The following is a 22229-nucleotide window of genomic DNA, read 5'->3' on the forward strand; positions in this document are numbered from 1 at the left end:
ATATTGGTGAGATAAGTACATAAAAAAGAGGAAAGGGGCTTGAGTACATGAAGAACTGAGTACTAATCTTGAATAGGGGAACTCAGTTTTCTAAAAATTTCCCTGTTAAATTGAATCATAAATTATATTTCAATAGCAATAAACATGTCAGAAAGAATTTTATAAAAAAATTGACAAAATGACTTTAAAATTTATCTGGAAAATAGAGCCAAGAAGGTTTAGAGAAAAACAATGGGTGAGGCATGCCGTACTCAAATATTAAATATTAGAAAAGCCTACAGTAGTTAGAGCAGTGTTGTTTTGGTATAAGAACTGAAAAACAGATCAGTAGGACTGAATGGAAAGAGCCTATACATACATCAGAATTTGTAATGTCTTTATGCAGATAATAAATGTGAAATTAAATACTGGTGAGGAAAGGGAGTTCTTATAAAAGGTAAATCAGGAAAAATTGATTAAATGATGTTTGGAAAAAATAAAATTAGACATGTGTCTCACATCATATAGTAGATGTATTTCATATGGAATAAGTAGCTCATTTTAATGATGAAACTATATAATTAGAAGAGAATGTATGTCCCTATGATAAGGAATTTTTGTATGCATAAAAGACAGTGACAAAGCTACAAAGGAAAAGTCAACTTAATTTGCATATATAAAAGTTAAAGTAGTCTGACAAGAAAAAACAGTTTGACCATCTTTTGCATATTATAAAGGAAAGATAAATATCTTAATTGAAAAATGGCTTAAAACCATCAAGCAATGACCTGCAACTAAAAAATATTCACGGTTAAAAATTTGTGCAAAAATTTTGTAGGAATCTGTGAATTTTCATTAAGAATTAAAGTAGGAAAATTGAAATAATAGCATTTTTTTCAAATGTACGTTTAAAAAATGTATTTGAATCTGAGTTTGATGAGGGGTTAGAAAAGTTGCTCTCCTTATATAGTACTTGTGGAAGTGAAATTGGTACAGTATTTTGGTAGGCTAATTTGGTTCTCCGTATCCTCAACATTAAATTTGCTAATGCCTTTCAGTTCAGGAATTCCACTGCTATGTATGTAGTCTAATTAGCAGATATATGAAAATAAATAAGATAATTACAAAACAAGATGATAATTGCTGAAGTAGGTGCAGTGCCTGCATAAAAAGTTGGGAAAGAAATTTGAATAAACAGAAAGCTGAATATTGATCTTAAATGAGAAAATTTAGTTTTAGAAAAAATAGTATTTTTGCTTAATATAGTAAAACACTAGAAGGAACTCAAATACTTAAAAGTAACAAGAAAATTTACTTATTATATAACTGATTTATTTTCAGTATGTATTTATTTTTAACTTTTTTTTAATGTTTATTTATTTTTGAGAGAGAGACAGAGTCAGAGCACAAGCAGGGGAGGGACAGAGAGAGAGGGAGACCCAGAATCTGAAGCAGGCTCCAGGCTCTGAGCTGTCAGCATAGAGACCGATGAAGGGCTCGAACCCACGAGGTTTTGAGTCATGAGATCATGATCTGAGCCACCCAGGTGCCCCTGTTTTCAGTATTTAAAATAAATTATGGAAAAACAGCAAAATGTTACCACTATCCATGAGTGATGGAATTTACTTGATCTAATAAAATTATGATCTTTAAGACTTTATAATAAGCAGATATACTGTTTATCATTAGATAATATATAAATGTTAAACATTTTAAAAAGGAATAATCAGATTTGTCTTGATGTAGTTAGTCTTAAATAGATCATCTAGAAAATCCATGAATATGGTAGTTCCTATATAACTAGGATATTGTCACAGGTTTATGAAATGACTGTGTATAAAATACTAGACATTGGTGAATCCACAAATGATTATCTGTATCATTTTGGAAATTATGGAATTATTTATTTTTAGCCCCTCATTTTGTAGGTGATAAATCTCAGTCCCTGTCAAAAAACTTACTTGTCCACAACCATGCAACTATATAATGGCAAAGTAATAATTAGAAACACAGCTATCTAGCTACTGTTTTGGTATATATATAACTCGTCATAATTCAGTGCTACATCATAAATGTAAGTAAGTTCAACAGGTAAATGAAACAACCAAATTAATCAGTTAATTAATTAAAATGCATTTATTTTATTTTAAAATTATGTGGCAAAATTATTCCTCGAGGCATTAATTAAAGAACATAAAAAGGAAATCATCATAATAAATGTGAACATTGGTAAAATGCCCCTTGAAGGAAAAGTGACCAGCACATAACACTAAGTATCAAAAACACCCCAAAAAATCTAATGTCTTACATGGAGAATAATAATTTCCTAAAATGGAATCATCACCTTGGTGACCAGCCAAGTCCTCAAACTTGGAAAGCTTAGAAATTAGTGTGGAATTAAATGCCTGGTCTTCAGGCAAAGTATTCCAAAATTCGGAGTATTGGCAATGACATGATTTCACTGGATTGGCAGCAGGAAGCCTGCTAGAAAGACCGTGCGGCCGATACGAGTGTTCCCATTCTTTAAAGCTGTGAGCCTTTTACAAAACTAGATTTTCTCCCCCGTGTGCTGGTGGAGCAGTTTTTGTTTTACAAAGAACTCTAAAACTTTTTCCTCAAATGATAGCTGGGTTTGCATAATTCTGTGTGCTCTGCACTTCATTTGTATTCCTCTGTTGTGATTTTGCTCACAGCCACTGTCTGTATTATTATTTATTTGGTATTTTTCTACCTTCTATACCGTGATATCTATGAAATGACACTTTTTTTTTTAATGTTTATCTATTTTGAGAGAGAGATACAGGGCGAGCAGGGCAGGGGGTAAAAGGAGAGAGGGAAACAGAGAATCCCAAACAGACTCCGTGCTGTCAACACAGAGACCAGTGTGGGGCTTGAACCCACAAACTGTGAGATCATGACCTGAGGTGAAATCAAGAGTCAGATGCTTAACCTACTGAGCCACCCAGGAGCCCATATGAAATTACATTTTTATTTATTTATTTATTTATTTATTTATTTATTTATTTATTTTCTTTTTTTTCAACGTTTTTATTTATTTTTGGGACAGAGAGAGACAGAGCATTTACGGGGGAGGGGCAGAGAGAGAGGGAGACACAGAATCGGAAACAGGCTCCAGGCTCCGAGCCATCAGCCCAGAGCCTGACGCGGGGCTCGAACTCACGGACCGCGAGATCGTGACCTGGCTGAAGTCGGACGCTTAACCGACTGCGCCACCCAGGCGCCCCTGAAATTACATTTTTAAACACAGATTAAATAAAGGATAAGTATTAAAAAGTTTTGTGTCATGTGCACCTAAATATCAAACTTTGGAAAATACTCATAAATATATTTGTCACTTGACTATAAGTTCCATGAAGGTAAAAATGAAGAATATCTCATTAACCTTTATGTTTACCGTCATTATATTATCCTGTTGCTTAACCTAAGTTGGTATGAAAGAGAGTATTCGAGAATAAAAAAAGGAAACATTTGACAATTCAATTATTATAAAAGTTGAGTAAGGGGTGATCACTTTTGTTAAAGCTGGTCACAAAGTTGTTGGTTTTTTGTTTTGTTTTGTTTTAGTTTTTAAAATAGGGAATTCAGAGATGTGAGAATTGGATGAAGGCAGTCAAAAGGTGCGGACTTTCAGTATGAGATACATAAATTCTGGGAATATGATGTACAACGTGATGACTATAGTTAATGCATCTGTATGGCATATTTGAAAGTTGCTAAGCAAGCAGATCCTAAAAGTTCTTATCACAGGGAAAAAAAAAAAAACATTGTTTTTCTTTATAAAATTTATGTATCTATGTCAGATGATGAATGTTAACTGAACTCGTGGCCATCATTTCACAGTATATGTAATCAAGTCATTATGCTGTACACCTTAAACTTACACAGGGTTATATGTTAATTATATCTCAGTAAAATGGAAAGAAAACGTAAGGAAGCTTTGAATCTTCACATAGCTATATACGTTGAGCAAGGGCGGGAGAAACAAAAGGTAACTCTAGCAAGTATGGGTAGTGTGTCCCATTACGTATTCTATTCTTTATCTGCAAGCCAGAGCTGTCCAGTAACTTGAAACATGAGAATCAGTGAGATCTGGGCTATTACATCATCAATAATCCGGCATTCTTTCCTTTAAGGAGTTAGCCTTTGCCTGCGTTATTTAGACCCAGGGCTTTTTAGGGAGGAAGAGTGACACTATTTGTTCTACATCTGAAACTGGTTTATATCTGCTTGAAGCCAGCCTGGAGACATCCAAATCCCTTTTGTCTGTGAGTGAATCGGAAATAAATCTGGGTGATGAACCTGACCACTACATCATCACAGCAAATCTTCTCATTCTTATGAAAGTGGCTCCATTTTATTTATTCATTTTTTTTTTTTTTTGCAAGATGAGAAGGAAACATAGTCATCATTGCTTCTTTCCTCCTGGGTGCTATAAACATTTTTTTCTATTATTGTAAGTTAAGAAGAATTACAGTACCAGAGAAGATGGCTTAACTTAACCCTCCCCTCTCCACCCTATCCTGAACAAGTATTTTCATTTCCTTCCTCATTGAATGTAAAATTTTCTTGTCTTGTAGCCATTTCCTTCATGGAATTTTTATGATTTTAATATTTTAATGAAGCTTAAAGGATTACATATATCTCATTCTCCCCCAAAACTGAATCCACTGATGGCACTTTTTTTGCGGTTATTTTATCCCCTCTCTAATTACTTTTTTATAGTGTTTGAACAGAATGGTATGGTGAAAGAGCCAGAGAGAATTCTAATCTGAATCCTGAATCTGGGATTTGCTCAATTTTAAACATTGAACAAGATGCCTAATCTCAGTGAGCCACAGTCTCTTCATTTGTACAATGAGACTGATGTTAATTACAATGTAGGCATAATGTACAAGTATAAAGATAATATATTAAGACATTAGGAAGTATTTGATAAATAATAAACTTTATATGGTAGGCATTTCGATGCAGTAGAGAAAAGCATGAGCTTTACAGCCATTCGAACTTTAGAATAGGATTATTAACTGTACTTGTGCAAGTCACTTTCCATTCCTGAGCCTTCCTCCTCATCCATAAAATGAGTATTCTAATTCCTAGTATGAATTAAGCATGAGAAATGTGAAGTTCCTATGTTGTCAGTGCCAGGGGTATATCCAGTACTTGCCTGTATATTGTTTGTTGCCCACATCTTTACTGAGTCACTTTTTAAATACATTTAAATTCATCCATTATCTTTTTCTTGCATTTTAGGTTTTACATCTTGATTTTATTACCATTTTTATAGGCTGTTTTTGTGTTAAGATTAACCATAGTACTGAAGTGCATCTTGTATGATACATATTCCCCTCTTAAGAGCTGAATAACATATGCAGCAGAAGCATTTTTAAAGGTCAACTATAGGTTATTATTGTTCTTCCTTATTCCCTTAATTCGGTAGATAAGCCCCAGGCAAAGTGAAATGATCTTGATGGCCAATGTATCATAAAGCTAGAAAACAATTTTCCAGGAGTGAGAAAGAGTATAATTTTCACCTGAGCTGGAGAGTTGAAAAGTTTGTGATTATTCACTACCAGTAGGTCAAAGCGGTGTGCTTTGAGGTCAAGTTGTCCTGGGTTTGAAATGCAGCCTTACCACTTTCCTCATTTATGGTTTTGTGTGTTTTATTTACTGCTCTGCTTCTCAGTGTTCTCATCTGTGAAATCTAGGTAAAGATATTCCTTAATAAAAAAAAAAATGAGATGCATATATAAACAACTAATACAGCGATTGAAAATCTTCTGTTTCATCTTGCAAACCTAACCTGAACAGTTAGTTGGTAGCAGTTGAAGGAGGGTAATGTGTGAAGGCTCATCGTGGGGCTAAGGGAGAAAACATTCTACATGCCCAGCGATATGGAATAAGAGGAGTAAGTGTACATAAGTCAAACATGTGCCCTCTATGGCTTGCTACTCTAATTCATAATAAATATTCAATACAAATGGTTGCCAGTGTTATTATTGAGATACAGTGAAAGGTTGCATGAAGTTTTTCTGAGTGGTAATGAGTAGTACCTAAGTAGGCTGGTCATTTACATTTTTCATATACTTGCCAAGATGCATTATTACATTATATTTCTTGTAGCCCTTTTGTATTTCTCCATCTCACAGGTTTTCAAATTATTAAATTACTTGTGAGTTATTGAAGAAAATGGGCCAGCCACTAATTATTTAGCAAGTTAATATTTCATTGCAAAATAACTTTTAGTAATAGATTTATGACTTGAAAAAATAGAACACTTTGTGCAATGATTTTCAGACAACTTAAATGCAATACAGATCTCCATCTCAAAATTGCTATGGAATTGGGGTTCTCTCACATTCTTTTTATTTTGAACATAAAACCCACTGTTTACTATTCTACAAATTAGCTGAATTTTTTATTTTAGTTACTTTTTTATTTTTTTAATTTTATTTATTTTGAGAAAGACAGCACGAGTGGGGGAGGGGCAGAGAGAGGGAGAGAGACAGAATCCCGAGCAGGCTTGCACTGTCAGCCTGGAGCCTGACGCAGGGCTCAAACTCACGATACTGCAAGACCATGACCTGAGACTATACCAAGAGTTGGACGTTTGACCGACTGAGCCACCCAGATGCCCCATTAGTTAATTTTTTTTTTATATAAATGAAAAGTAGAAGTTATATTAAAGGCAATGATGGTTCAGTTTCTGAAAGCTGACCTATGAGGCCTTGAAGACCCAAAGAAGTGCAGGTTGTTTCCAAACAGATACTGGCCCATCTTTTTCTTCCAACTCTGAAGTTAGTGTATGTTTTCTACTGTGTTTGGAATCCACTTTAGATATAGATATTTGGATGTAATTTGCCATTAATTGCTTTAAACTTAGCAATATTTAGATATCGTCACATTCTTTCTATTACATAAATCATATCTAGTATCATTTTAGTATGAAGAAATGGTTCACTTGCCCTAGAAAAACTTACTGTTTGCTTTCCTGGGAAACATTTGTTAGCTCAACATGACAAAAAGAAAAATAAATCTGTCTGACAATGTTTCATGTTTATAGAGATATTATAACAATACAATATTATAGAAATGTGAAATTAAAAAATTATGCTTAATCCTCCTGCTAATAACGGTGAGCATTTTGTTTATTTAATTTCAGTCTTTGGTCTTTGCTTCAGTATTTCTTGCATTCCCCCTGAGCATTCTATTTAATCTAACTAAATTCTTCTTAAATGCAAACACATTTTAAGTTTTAGATTAAAAGAAAAAATTTTCCACTATCATTTTTATGACAGTATAGTTTAAGAACTATTCTGAGAACCAGAAACACATAGACGTGTGTGAGTGGTATATACATTTTTGTTCATATTACATATTTGTCACTAGTATTTTTTTACTAACCAGCTGAGCAAAGGAAACTCAAAAGGTGAGGAGACTTAATTCAATTCTTCAAACATATTTGTATTGACAGCACTGGGCTAATATAAAGGGAATATGATTAAAGTAAAAGGAAGCTAGTTCTTCCTTTGAAGCAAAGAGGTATAGCCAGTGTGGAAGGAAAAGCCTCTGATTATGCCTTGAAATGGAAAAAGCTATCGTAGTTCTGATTAGTTAAGCTCCAATGGTCTGCCTGAAAAATAATTCCAGTTACCAGTCTATTACCTGGTCTTAGAAATTGAATAGCTTCTATATTTGCAGTGCTTATTAAAACTATAATACTTAAATATACAGATCAGCTTAAAATATAATATTCCCATCAGGTAAAAATTCTTCCATACTGTAAACAAATAAAGGAGGGGGATGGTAATAAGTAAGGAACTGATACACGTTTGGTTTTACTTCCAGTTTTCGGGGTTTTTGTTTTTGTTTTCATTCTCTTGCTTGGCTGTTAGTGAAATGCTCTTTGGCAGGTAAAATTTGCTTAACTTGAAAGTAATAACTGATGGCTGAAACTCTTTACACTAGTTCTGTACATGGTACTGGGTGTGCTAAATAATTATCATATATTCATGGAATTTTGCAAGTGATACTCATAAATTTTATTTATTTATTAAAATATAAAATGCAAATAATTTGTGAAAAAAATCTAGCACCACTACTTAATCCAAAATATTTTTGACTCCTTCTACTGATCTTATTTTCTCAACAATGTTGTAAATCTTGGAAGGACCTTAAACTTCTTTGTCCAAGTCCTCATGATTCTCTCTACTTAGTAGTTATTCTATAAATGCTTGAATTTCTAAAGGAATAAATGAATGTGAATAAAACAGAACAATTGACTGTACATAAGAAAGAACAAACTTATCTTTAAGAAAAAGAAAAAGACAAAGGGTGTATGCTTATGGGTTCGAGGTTATTAGGTTAAAAAATCAAAGCTTTATTAGTTACTAAAGTTTTGAATTTAACCGTTTCACTTAATTTCTCCATATACAAGTTTTCATATATGTGAAATGGAAATTATGGTGACTTTGGGGGAATCTAATGAGATAATGGGTGAATGTACTTGCCACAGCATCTGAAGTTTCATAGAGTATAAATACGATGATGTGCTACTATTGCATTGTTGGAAAGCTGTGCCCTCAGGTTGATCTTTATGACTTTCTTCCCAGGTGAAGCATACATGCGATTAAGCAAACTCCCTGAAGCAGAGCATTGGTATATGGAATCATTGAGATCCAAGACTGACCACATCCCTGCTCATCTGACCTATGGGAAACTGCTGGCTCTAACAGTAAGTAACATCTTCCTTCCTCACCCTTTAGAAGCTGGTTTTCTCCATGCAGACTGAGGTAGAGTTTAAGGTATTGGTTCTTAGCTGATTGACTCATACTGTTAGGAGGTAGTGATGGTAACACTGAGTTAGAACTCTGTATGGAACCTATAGACAAATGTATTTGCTTGGCTGTAGAGTTTGCCATAGCTAAAATGTGGTATGTCGTGATCTTTGATGTAACTTAATGGAAAAATATAGATGGTGAATCCCATATATGGATTACATAATGGATTTCTCATAATAACAATATTTGTATGAAGATTATGTTCTACAAACCACTGTTAGCCCCCCATTGGCTACACTGTAGAACTCAGTCTGATTCTTTCCAAATAGCTAGCATTATGTAATGTTTTGCATGTGTGTGAATTAGTGTCACCTGGAATTTCTACTAATTGGAAATCATTCCAGAAGAGAAGTGGAGCCATCGTTTGGCCACCCACTATGTGACAAGCAGTCTCGGAGGCCACATTCTCATGAAAGTGGTGTTAGTTTGAAGCATAAGAAATTGCTGGAATTCTACCATTGTGATTTATAAAAATCATAATTTCATGTGTTTCAAAGTAATGTTGACATCTTATTGTACACTGTAGAGGATTGTTCAAGGTAAGTAAATGTTCTGAGCTTATCCAGTTAAGAATAAGCAGTCGGACCAACCTTTGATCCCTATCCCAACCTATTGTCTGTGTTGTTTTAGTTATATCACCTACTCTCTCTTCAATATTAATAAAAATAAATGACTCCTAGAAAAGCATAGGACAGATGGTCAGGAAAGTAATTTCTAAGTGAATTCATAGAAAGGTAGCTTATAATTATTTAAAAGTAATAACATTTTATTTTCTACAGAAGATGGTAGACTAAACACTCAAATGGTACAGGCAGACTAAGTACCAGAAAATACCCCACTAAAATATATCTAGGTGTCCTTAATAAAGCAGATAACTCTCAATGCGCAGCTGAGTTCAAAAAGTAGTGAGAGAATTTCCTAAGGGCAGGAAGTGAGGGGTAACCGAATGCCAGAACAGTAAAACCGTTGGCTGATCTGGTAGCTAATCTGGTATAGTTTACCAGTTGTGGCAACTGGAGGGAAAGGGCTTTTTGTTTGTTTTCATTCTTGCTGGAGTAAGAGACAAAGCTTTGGACCAGTGAATGGCCAGGGATTAGATACCTAAATGAAGCAGGAAAATTCATACCCTCTGTGAAAGGATAATCTGGAGTAAATTTGCATACTGCTATAAGAAGCAGCATGAAGGTTTGCCTATCTCAGCATGGGATTTAGATGGAGAAGGAATGAATTTTTACTACTGTCCTCCTTTTGTCTGGCTTTGAGTTTTGAATTTGCTTTACTTGCATGGTCATGAAATTCCTAGGCCAAGAAATTAAATTAAAACCAGGCCACTAGAAACTCTTGCTGAAGAAATTACTGAAGATGTCCTTCAAAAGAACACAATTAAATCTAGAAGGAGTTGCTGATTACGTTGCGAAAAGAATGTGAACAAAGAAATGTGATCATGTGGGTAAACAAAGAATAATAATTCTAAATATTATACTAAATATTTGTAATACTGAATAAAATATTGAGAAGGAATAACCTCACAGGAACAATCAAAATGGGGAGATGAAATTTAAGATGATTTTTGGAAGTCAGAAAGTAGAAAGAGGTATTACAACTGATTTGTCAGAACAGAATCCACCAGGGGCGGCTGGGTGTCTCAGTGAGTTAGGCATCCAACTTCAATTCAGGTCACGATCTCACCGTTTGTGAGTTTGAACCCTATGTCGGGCTCTGTGCTGACAGCCCAAGCCTGGAGCCTGTTTCAGATTCTGTGTCTCCCTCTCTCTCTGCCCTTCCCCTGCTCACACTCTGTCTCTCTCAAAAATAAATAAACATAAAAAAAAATTGGAAGGAAAGAAAGGAAGAAAGAGAGAGAGAGACAGAAAGAAAGAGAACAGAGCCCAACATCTGAAGAGGCTTTGGGATGGGGTAACAATGAAAAGAAATCTTACATACTCAAAAAGAAACCCAGAGAGACTCAATACTTGGAGGGCTCTGGCATAGAAGAGAGTGTTAAGGAGCCTTTATTAAATGGGGTAATCAGTTGTAAACTGTGTCTGAAACCATCAGGTCTCTCCCCCAGTGCGCAATGCCAGCATCCAGGCAGTCACTTCCAAGGCAGGGAAAAGAAGGTTTATAGTGGAGCAGCTGAGTAAGACAGGTTCATGAAGCAGGAATAGCTTGCACAGTTGAAGGTGAAATGCAGAGAGAACTGAAAACATTGACTCAGTATCTTCCATTGAAGTACGCAGATTGTTAGTACCCCTCCCCAACCACATGCATAATACCAGCAACACAGAGTTATACTTGTCCAGCACCGCAATGCATACATGTGCACACACACACACACACACACACACACACACCTGTCCCACCCCTGAGAAATTGTAGAATTCTTACCTGGAGAAAGTGGCACACTGTAGGGAACAGAAATCAACATACCTACATTTGGAGGTCACCCATAAATGACTAGCTCCCAAACCAGATACACAAAAGTGAATCTTCTCGGTCTATGAAGCACACTGATGCCTAAGGAACTCCATTCAGCTTTTATTAAGTAACTTTTGAATAACAGTGGGCAACCAAAAACCATCACTCATATTTAGGAAGCCTTGAATGTAAGCGATTGGTACTGAAGCAAATTATTAGGAGAAGGAAGATGGAGGAAACAGAAGAAATTTTTTTAAAAAAATCCTTAGAGATAGTAACATAGCATTTTATAAAAGCAAGATGCTATAAAAACATAAATAATGAAGAAAAAAATAAAACAACAAGAGCTTTTAGAAATTAAAGATATGAGGACAAACAACTTTCATTTAAAGGATAGGAGACTACAGGCACCTGGCTGGCTCAGTCAGTAGAACATGGGAATTGATTTCGGGGTCATAAGTTCGAACCCCACATGGGCGTAGAGATTGCAAAAAGAAGGAAGGAAGGAAGGAAGGAAGGAAGGAAGGAAGGAAGGAAGGAAGGAAAGGAGGGAAGGAGGGAGAAGAAAAGGAAGCAAAGAAGGAAGGAAGGAATGGAGAATAAAGATAAGGAAATCTTTTCATATACAAAAAAAGATGAAGAAATAAAAAAACGTGGAAGAAGAAATTATGAAAGAAATAGTAAGGCCCAATGGAGAAAGGACAGAGAAAGGAAAAGGAGAACATATCTCAGAGTTGGAGAGTATAATTTGCTATTTCTGATGTTTACAGGATCATAACATGTCGAGTTTAATCATTTGGTAATTTTTTTTAACCTTGTAAAAACCTTTTTATTTCCTATTCTTAAGGGTGGTAATTCACACAGTTCCTCATGAGAACAAATCATGTATACCTCTTGCCACAACTACTGTCTTTGAGATGTTCTTATGGAATTCAGATGGAAACATCTTTAATTAAATTGATAAAGGATTACCTTCAAAAAATACCTAAAAAGTTTAAGATGCCCGATTTTTTAAAAAAGTCATTTAGTAAAGAGAAAAAAGATGAAAGCTCAAATGTACTTAATTCTGAATATACCTAGACCGTAACACTGCTTTGGATATAGAAACCATGTGTTCTTTTTTTCTTCTTCTTTTCAAGCATGAGTATATTTTAAGTTTCCTGTACCAAAAATATGATTTTACAGGCTGCTTTATTTTTTAGAAGGCATTTTTTTTATAAAAACAAGATTTAGAAGTTTTAATTTACTGAAACATATGGAAGGGAAGGAAAGACTCGTGTATTACAATCCAAATTTTAATTCCCCCCCACCAACAAAATTTTTATAGTTTCCGACTAGCTGATTAGATGAAATACAAGCCTTATTATGGAAAGGCTTAAAATCACAGTGCCAAAAATCCCACAACCATCTTTAACAGCTTCTTTTTGAATTATGAGATTTGGCAAATTTCTTATCCCAATGGATGGTCTTTGTCTAATTTAGGGTTTTTTGAGCCTGGTTATATGCCATTGACTTAACATGGAGTTTGCAAAGTGGAAAATGCCACACATTTTGACTTCTGAATGCTTTAAATATAAGATATTATAAAATGGAATTGGCTATTAGTCTCAAGAGAAGAGAAAAAAATAAGGTGGGTGGTGTTTTTACTGTTTGGTCAAAACTGACCACAAGCAAAATATGTAAAAATGACACACAGCTAAATCAGACTTAGACCATACAGTGAGATTTTATATAAGATTTATATTTTTATAAGAGAAATCAGAAAAAAATTATTTACAGTGGTTTTATTACCACCAGTATGTTTTTTCATACAAACGTTTAAGCATTTGTAGTATTTGTGGTATTTAGGAAAGTTCAAAGTGATTTTGAGTTTCCCAGAATGCTTTGACAAATTCCATAGATCAAATCCTTTTTTGTTCCCCTGGAAAATGTCCTTTGTCTCTCCTCTCCACTTAAATATTACTTCTTATATGAAGTCTTTCCTGAGTCTTTCAAGCAGTTAATTTTTTTCTTTCTTCGTATTTTCATAGCACTGGTTTCAGTATCTCTTATAGTAGCATCTCCCAGATTGAAGAGCAGACATATATCTTGGTCTTTTGACCTTACACATGGAGGAGGAACTAAGTTTTCACTTACCTTCTTGATCTCTTCAGTAGGTGGCATTTCATATCTTGGTAACTATCCTTGTACATTTCAGTTTTTAAGTTATTTAAGGGCTGGGTGCATGACTTTTTTTTTTTTTAATGTTTTTATTTAGTTTTGAGAGAGAGAGAGACAAAGTGAGTGGGAGAGGAGCAGAGAGAGAGAGGGAGATACAGAATGCTAAGCAAGCTCCAGGCTCTGAGCTGTCAGCACAGAGCCCGACGTGGGGCTCAAACTCATGAGCCGTGAGATCATGACCTGAGACAAAGTCGGATGCTCAATCCACTGAGCCACCCAGGCACCCCTGGGTGCATGACTTTTTAATATTTTTGCTTTCCTGCTCTGATCCTTGATTCCTCATTAATCCCTTCATTTATTCAGCAAATGTATCGAAACTTACTACTCCATGCTAGGCATCACTATGACTCCAATGATATGTACTGAATAAATGAATGAGCAATAGCATGATTATACGGTGGACACAATGTAATCTTTCAAGAGCCCAGAAGGGGAGGTGGGCACAAGAGGGGTGTATATCTCTTGAGTGCCTGTGATTGGCGTGTTATTTTGTGAAGCTTTATAATGATTATTATCTTCTTTTTATAAATGAGATAACTGAGCTTCAAAGAATTAAGCAACATCTTCAAGAAAAACTTAGCTACTAAATAGTAGAATTGGGTACAACCTTAAGGTTTTCTGAATTAAACATCACTAATTTTCACTTTGTATTAAATAATTTTAAAAGTGGAAGTTTTGTTTAATTTAGCTTGTTATACCTGATTGGATATTCTAAAAGTCAGTCAGTACTTTATCTCTCCCACTTTTTATAACTTATTCTTACACATCACCTTAAATACATTTTTATTACTAGGCATCATAAGTCATGAACTTAAGACTTCTGTTTTTGGCTATTGGCACTTTTAGGTCCTACGTGAAAACTAGAATACAAATTTTCCAGCATACCCTATGGAATAGCTCTGCCTTAGGTCACTGGTACCCTCTGTGTTTAAATATAGTTGGGCCCGGGTGACATTCTCTTTAAAATATATGGAACTTTCATACCAATGTCATGTCCAATTAAAATACTAAACACGAGCTCTCTTTAAAATTTTGATTTATTCCTTGTTTGAACTTTGTTACCTAGGGCTAATGCCATGAATTTAAAATTGGGCATGCATTAAGAGAGGAAAGGAAGGAAGAACATTTCCATTATTTGGGTATTTCAGATGATTTTATAGTTGTTTCTAAAGCTGTGTGTTCTCTATTTGTGTGCACATCCTCACTTTAATGTTTCTTGGGTCTTCCTCTCTTTTTGTCCTGTTCAATTTATTTAAGGCAAATATTTTGCGGTTTTTGTGAGCCAGTAAAATTAATATTGACTTAAATTGTAGTAAAAGTTCCTTGGCTGTTAGCTTATTTTCCAGGTTTGGGTAAGTAAGAGAGAAGGAAGGATATGGGAGACTGACAGTAATTCTTGATACAGAAAACCTTTATTTTGGCTACTGCATGGAAGCCCTGAGCCAGACTTCTGTGTCTAGCCAGAGTTAATTGGGCTACATAAAACTCCAGTTGTGAAAGTACTTGAGGTTCCATTGTAAAGTTCCAACCCCAGGCTAAGGTGGTGTCGATGTAGTCTGTGTGGAAGTACAGTGCTGTATGTTTCCCTGGGTCTTTTGTAATAATTATTGCTGTTTAGACCCAAGATTATTCTTTTTCATTTGGTCCTCTTTGCAAAGTTCTTCCCATTTTGTATATTAACTAGCATTCGGGTGCTTCATTACGGTCACTGCACGGCCATGTTTAGACTGGAGGGAGAGGGGGACAAAAATTCCCTGTAACTCTGACCGAATAATTATTATGGGTATGTTCAAGTTGCAAAATTTATCCTATGAAAAGAGAAGGCATGATATCACATGTACCATGCATCCGAGATATTGAATGAAATGTAGAAGAAAGTTTAATTCAGTACAGGGTTCGGCTAAGTATTTTATATGAAGTTACTTCACTGAAACGTGCTTTAGATTTCTGGAAATAATACAGGTATTGTATTATTTTTACTCTGAAGCATAATGAATCTGGTTGTTTTTTTAGAAACCACCCACTCACTTCAAGATACACATTTTGTTATCTACAATCAATCTTATAATTACTTATTGTGACTGACACAGGAATCCAGGGCATCTCCAGATATTCTAGGCTTTTATTTTGCTCTTGTATGTCAGTTAGTAGAAGTCATTGTTAGATTTTCATTGGCCACATTGTCTTAGGAATCTTAAAAATTAAAATGATCAAGTCCTCAGGCATTATAGGTCACATGAAATAAGTCCAGCTGCTTTATATTTACATATACATGCTGCTGTGTTTGAAAAAAAAAAACAGCTTTTTATTTAGGGGTAAGTAAGGTTATATTGCTTTTAAACCAACTTACATTTCGTTGTGATTTTGTTGATTTGGTTTCTGTGTTTGGTCTATAGTTATCATCTAGTGCAATTTCAATAACCCAGCAGGCATAGACCTCATAATCCCCCGGTACTCTGGTATGCCACATTATTGGAGTGATGGAGATGTGGAAGTGGTATTTCCCTTAAATATAGCTTGGCTTTCTTGCAGGAGTCTAAAAAAATCCTTTATAAAAACCTGCATTTAACACTCATTTTCTGAGGCTGAACTTCATTTCATGCTATATAGTAAACATTGGGGATACAGCGACCAGCAGGGTACTTCCTTCACCTCAGGAAGGTCTCAGTGAGAATTCTTTCATTGAATTCTCAAGAAATTCATAATAATGCCACTGACAGGTACTTTAGCTATGGGCTACCATGCTTATGGCTTTTGTCATGGCTTTTGTTTCAGAAGGGACAGTGAGGTAGGTACCTTAATTTTACTCGCTTACTCCTTCATTTTTATTATAGGAATGGGATTCCACACAACTTGGTAGGTATTATTCTTCCATTTTACAGTTCTTTAGTTTTTTAAATGAGCCCCATTGATGTATTATACTACACATATTCTACTTAATGACTATCAACTTGTTATTCTTTGACGCTCTCTTCCCTTATGTAATAAGGCATGAAAACATTTTAATGTGAGTTAAACCCTTTCTGTTTTATGTTTCACATTTTCATCACTTGATTTCTTTTTCTAACAGAAAATTTGAGTATCTTTCTTTGTTAAAAAACATATCTTGGTGTAAGCCTATATTTACCTTTAGGAAAGGTGGTCCACACAACATGTATTTTTCAAAAGCAAGTGTCTTTTTTCCTAAGTAGTTGAATCAATACTTTTATAAAAGGAGATTGCCTTTTTCTTTTCTCTATGGCATCTGGATATGGAGGTATATATTCACACACATACACACATATAAAGGAGGCCACATCTGTTCTCAAATGTGAAAGTTTTCATTTTTGCAGCCTCCTAAGCAGGTTCAAACCAGCCTCACTAGGAACATGTTCACAAATCTGTATCGTTTTTGTCATTTTCCCTTATATTTACCCATATTACACTCAAGGAATTTGTCCTGCAATTATTGATATTTATTGATACTCGTTATCATGCAATGAACTAGACATTTTGTATATGCTATTCCAATACTTCCTCATGCAATCCCATATCTAGATACCCACTATGTAGAATGAGGAAGCTGACATTCACAGAGGCTAAATCAAGATCGGTGTCCAAACTCTATTGGATTATACCACCCCTAGGTTTTTCTGAAGGCTGTTCTATTTAAATTGCTCTTGAGCCTTTGTTTATTATGATAAAACTTGCATATTACAGTGCCTCAAGTGCATAAATGTCTAACTTCCAAATGCACAAAAGATTATTCTTAAAACAAACCTCCACTCAGTTTTTAGGTTTTCTTGTAATGCTGCTCTGAAGTAAAAAGGTAATCTCTCTGTATATTGTTAAAAAAAAAAAAGAGTTTTAACAGGGGTAATTGTGAAATGGATTTAGGTATCTATGTAAAGTAAAAGGGAAACAGTGGTAGTGAGGTTTAACATTTTAATTTGAATAGGGTATATATGATGTATGGCATGCCATACATGGTATATAGTTTCATGTTTTAGGTTGTGAACAAGGAAACACTGCATGGCCAACTGAAAGGGAGGACAGTGTGGGACACTTGGGTATAGTAGACTGCTGACCTTTACCTGGTAGAACATTGAGCTGGAGCCAGAACACCTGAGATTTACCTACCTAGGAATTTATTTCTTCTCTTAGTGGAAAGCATAATTCTTTCCAAAGGCTTAACATTGCAGGACTCTCATTTCTGAGGTATAATTGAGGCTCTTGGTCAAAAGTGACAAGGTACATTCTTGAGGGCTCACTGTAATTCATGTTCATTGTAATAATGATACCATAGGTGGAAGACCTCAACATGCAGGATTCGTGCATAAATAGGACCCTTTGGTAAGTTGGATATTAACCATGTGGCAGTGGATTTAAGATGGGCACGGACCGTGCATTATATGTATTATGATGTCAGGTAATGGATAAATAGGTAGTGTAGTTGTCAGATATAATGGTCTGCCCGGGAAATTTATCCCTGGGAAATAGAACCTGAAGACATTATATAGTACATAGTTTGTTCTAGTTTATGTCTTGAGATGAAACAGCAATAGTTAGTGGGAAAGTTCCAGAAATCAGGATGGAGGTGCCACCAAGGTCAGCATTTGGGAAGTAAAAGTTTATTCATACTGGGGCTAGGACTACTCTAAAAATAGCCCTTTGTCTAAATTAATTTAAATCCATAGTAAGTTGAACTACAGTTGATAATGTTATAATGTGATGAGGATGTGTATGGCTTCTCCAGAATACAGGTAGAACAAAATAACTTTGTTTTTATGCTCACTAAATTTCAGCTATTATTTTGAAAGAGGAAATTCACTTTATTAATTTGCAACTAGATATAAATTACTTTTAATTGTTTTTATTTCTGACATAGAAATAGCAATTGATCATGACAGTTTTTAAGGTCTTTTCTTGTAATACCTGTACTAAAAGCTTATACTTATATCCTCTAAAGAGTAGTCCATCAGAGGCAATAGTTACGATTTTGCTTGAGTTTTTTCTTTGCCTGGAATATTCTCATCCTATCCTCTTATTTAGCAGTTTGAATCATAACAAGTATTTTAAAAGATTTTTATCTTATGAATTTGCTGTTGTTACAAACTGTTCAGAGCATATAGGAAAAGAGAATGTTTTAACAAATACCTATGTATTTTCAAGTCAAATAAACCAAAGGCTAAAATTTTGTAGCTTTTACATAGATTTTTTAAGAAATTAATTTTTAAGTAAACACTTTTAGAATAGTTTTAGATTACAGAATTATTGTGAGGTTAGTACAGAGAGTTCCAATATGCGCTTGAACCAACTTTCTCTGTTAACATTGTGTATTAGTATGACACATTTATCATGATTAATGAGCCAGTATTCATATGTGATTATTAAATAAAGTTTATATTTTTTTCAGGTATGTTCACTTTTTCTTTGCTGTTCTTTTGATATTCCAAGATCCCACATTTCATTTCGTTGCCTTGTCTCCTTAGCTCCATCTGACCAAGTTTCTCAGTGTTAACTTGTTTTTGAGGAGTAATGGTCATACATTTTGTAGAATGTTCCTCAGTGGGTCTTTGGCAGATGTTTTGTTATTAGACTGGAGTTACTGGTTTTGAGGAGGAAGACCACAGAGATAGTGTCCTTCTCATCATATCAAGTCAAGGTTATTTATGTATTATCAGTAAGACTTATCACTGTTTATATTAACTTTGATAACCTGGCTTGAGGTATTTTTATCATATCGCTCCAGTGTCAAGATATTTCCCCCTTCTCTTTCAATATTGTAGTCTTTGAAAGGAAGTCACTGTGTGTGATCTGTATTTAAGGAGAGGGGAGCTATGCTCCCTGTCCTTGAGGACAGATTCTCTGCATAAATTATTTGGAATTCTTCTGCTTGGGAGATTTGTCTCCTCTCCCCAATTATCCATTCAAAATTTTATGTATATTAGAGTGGACTCAGAAATATTTAGTTTATGCATTTGGATTATAACACAATACTACTTTATTTATTTTGTTGCTCAGATTAGTTCTGTTGCCCAGCTTTGACCAATGGGAGCTCTTTCATAGGCTGATATATCCCCTTGACATACCTCCATCATTGTGTGGGTATGGGTGTGTGTGTCTCTTTACCTTTGGGAACTTTCTTATTTTCTGTCACTAAAACATGCTCCGGGTTCATCTTCTATATTTACTGTTGAAGTCTGAGAGTCAGACATTTTTCCAAGGAGCCCTTGGAAGGAGCGTTCTCTTTATTGGAGAATGGTTTAGAAACCATGAACTAGATTCTTAGGTGTACTTATTGCTTGCTACTGGGGTGCTGTTACATGTGGGCTCTCTCAGGGGTGGAACAAAGGTTTCTCTTTGTTGGAATAGGAAGTTACAAATAAAGAAGAGGAGGAGACTAGAGTTGTGATTAGAGGTGAAGGCATAAGTGTGGACTTGCATTTATTTTAATACAGATACAGTTATTATAGAATATGTATTATAGATATGTGTAACTTCACATTCCAACAAAGAGAAATCTGGCTTCCACCATGCACCGTACATTTTCTTAATTGTTCATACTCTGCTATTCATGTATAGTTGTTTTAGAATTGTTCACCTGTACTGCCATGGGAAAAAGCTTTAACAGCTAGAGGACTGTCTTATGTATAATTTCTTTCGCCTTCTGTTGTATACACTTAAATAATTTCCAAACTTAATATAGATTAGCACTTTGGTTCCTTACCCTATTCAATGAGCTTATTTCATGTACTTTTCATATATTATCATTCTTCTGTCACATTCTGTATTCCATCCTGGTATCCCCTGACCTCCTAATTAGGCCCCTCTTTACGTGTAATAATTTTCCTTGTTCTGAGGTCTTCTTTGTCTGAAAGTAATATTCGAACTTTATTTGATTAGTGTTAGTATGTTTTTTCTTTATTTGTCCCTTTGCTTTACTTATCAGTCTTTATATTTAAAGTGGGTTTTTTATAGACAATGTATAGTTGGGCTCTTATTATTATTATTATTATTATTATTATTTACTTTCAGTCTCTATTTTTAATTGGTATATCTAGACCATTCACACTTTGAGTGATTATTGATATATTTGAATTAATGTTAGCCATGTTTGTTACAGTTTTTTATTTGTTGTCAGAGGCTTCTTTTTCTTCCTTTTCTACTTTTTTTCCACCGTGCGTTTTTGGTTTGTTTCTGTGGTTTAAAAATCCCCATACCAGGGACTCCTGAGTGGCTCAGTTGGTTGAGTGTCCAACTTTGGCTCAGGTTATGATCTTATGGTTCGTGAGTTTGAGCCTAGCATCAGGCTTCCTGCTGACAGCACAGAGCCTGCTTCAGATCCTCTGTCCCCCTCTCTCTGCCCCTCCTCTGCTCATGCTCCCCCTCACACTAAATGAATAAATAAACAAACAAGGAAAAAAATCTTAAAAAAACACATAACATAAAATTACCATCATAAACATTAAACGTTAAAAAAAAGTTAAAAAAAAACACAAACATAATTGTCCCCAACAGTCAACCATTTTGTAGCATATGACAGGATTTCCTTCCTTTTTAAGGCTGGATACTGTTGCATTGTGTGTATATACCACGTTTTCTGTGGTTTCTATTCATCTTCCAGTAGTCACTCAGGTTACTTCCGCCATGTAGCTGCTGCGAGTAATGCTGCAATGAACATGGGTGTGGACATAGCATTTCAAGATCCTGTTTCTGGGGCACCTGATTGGCTGGCTCTATTGGTTGAGTGTCCAGCTTCAGTTCAGGTCATGATCTCCTGGTTCCTGAGTTCAAGCCTCACATTGGGCTCACTGCTATCAGCACAGAGCCTGCTTTGGATCCTCTGTCCTCCTCTTTCTGCCCCTCTACTGCTTGCTCTCTTTCTCTCAAAAATAAACAAACATTAAAAAAAGAGATCCTATTTTCAATGTTTTTGGATATAAAGCCACAAGTGAGATTGCTGGATCATGTGACAATTCTATTTTTGAGGAACCTCTGTAACTGTTTTCCATAGCAGCTGTACCATTTTGCATTCCCACTAAGAGTATACAAGGCTTCCAGCTTCTCTACATTCTCATTAACACTTGTTATTTTCTGTTTTGTTTTGTTTTGTTTTGTTTCCATAGTGGCCAACCTAATAGGTGTGAAGTAACATCTTACTGAGGTTATGATTGGCATTTCTGTAATGATTAGTGATGTTGGCCGTCTTTTTATATGCTTGTTGGATATTTGTTTACCTTCCTTAGAGCAATGTCTATCCAAGTCCTTTGCCCATTTTTAATCAGATTGTTTTTGGCTGTTGGTGTTGATGACTTAGAGGAGTTATTTATATATTCTTGATATTATCCCCTTATCAGATACATGGTTTGCAGATATTTTATCCCATTTCATAGGATGCCTTTTCATTTTGTTAATTTTTTCTTTAGCCACACAGAAGTTGTTTAAATTTGATATGGTCCCGTTTGTCTATTTTTACTTTTGTTGCCTGTCCTTTTGGTGTCATATCCAAGAAATTATTGCCAAATCCACTGTCATAAAGCTTTTCTCTGAGAAGTTTTATTCTACAAATTTTATGGTTTCAAGTCTTATGTTTAGGTTTTTAATCCATTTTGAGTTAATTTTTGTATATGGTGGAAGGTAAGAATCTAAATTCTTTGTTTTGCACATGGATATCCAGTTCCCCCCACCCCCACCATTTGTTGAAGAGAATATCCTTTCTTCAATTGCATAGCTTTGGCCATATACATCAGGGTTTATTTCTGGGCTCTCATT

The 22229-nt window shown here is 35.0% G+C and overlaps 1 protein-coding gene across 1 annotated transcript in view; it reads left to right on the plus strand.

Annotated features, from left to right (window-relative positions):
* The window catches only part of TMTC2 (transmembrane O-mannosyltransferase targeting cadherins 2), a 405001-nt gene that overhangs the window by 267175 nt on the left and 115597 nt on the right, over positions 1–22229 (plus strand). The window contains exon 8 of the mRNA XM_043561689.1: positions 8610–8731. Coding sequence (XP_043417624.1) covers positions 8610–8731 — 122 coding nt within the window. The remainder of the gene's footprint in view (positions 1–8609; positions 8732–22229) is intronic.

The sequence above is a fragment of the Prionailurus bengalensis genome, chromosome B4 (assembly GCF_016509475.1).
Source record: "Prionailurus bengalensis isolate Pbe53 chromosome B4, Fcat_Pben_1.1_paternal_pri, whole genome shotgun sequence".
NCBI classification, from domain to species: domain Eukaryota; kingdom Metazoa; phylum Chordata; class Mammalia; order Carnivora; family Felidae; genus Prionailurus; species Prionailurus bengalensis.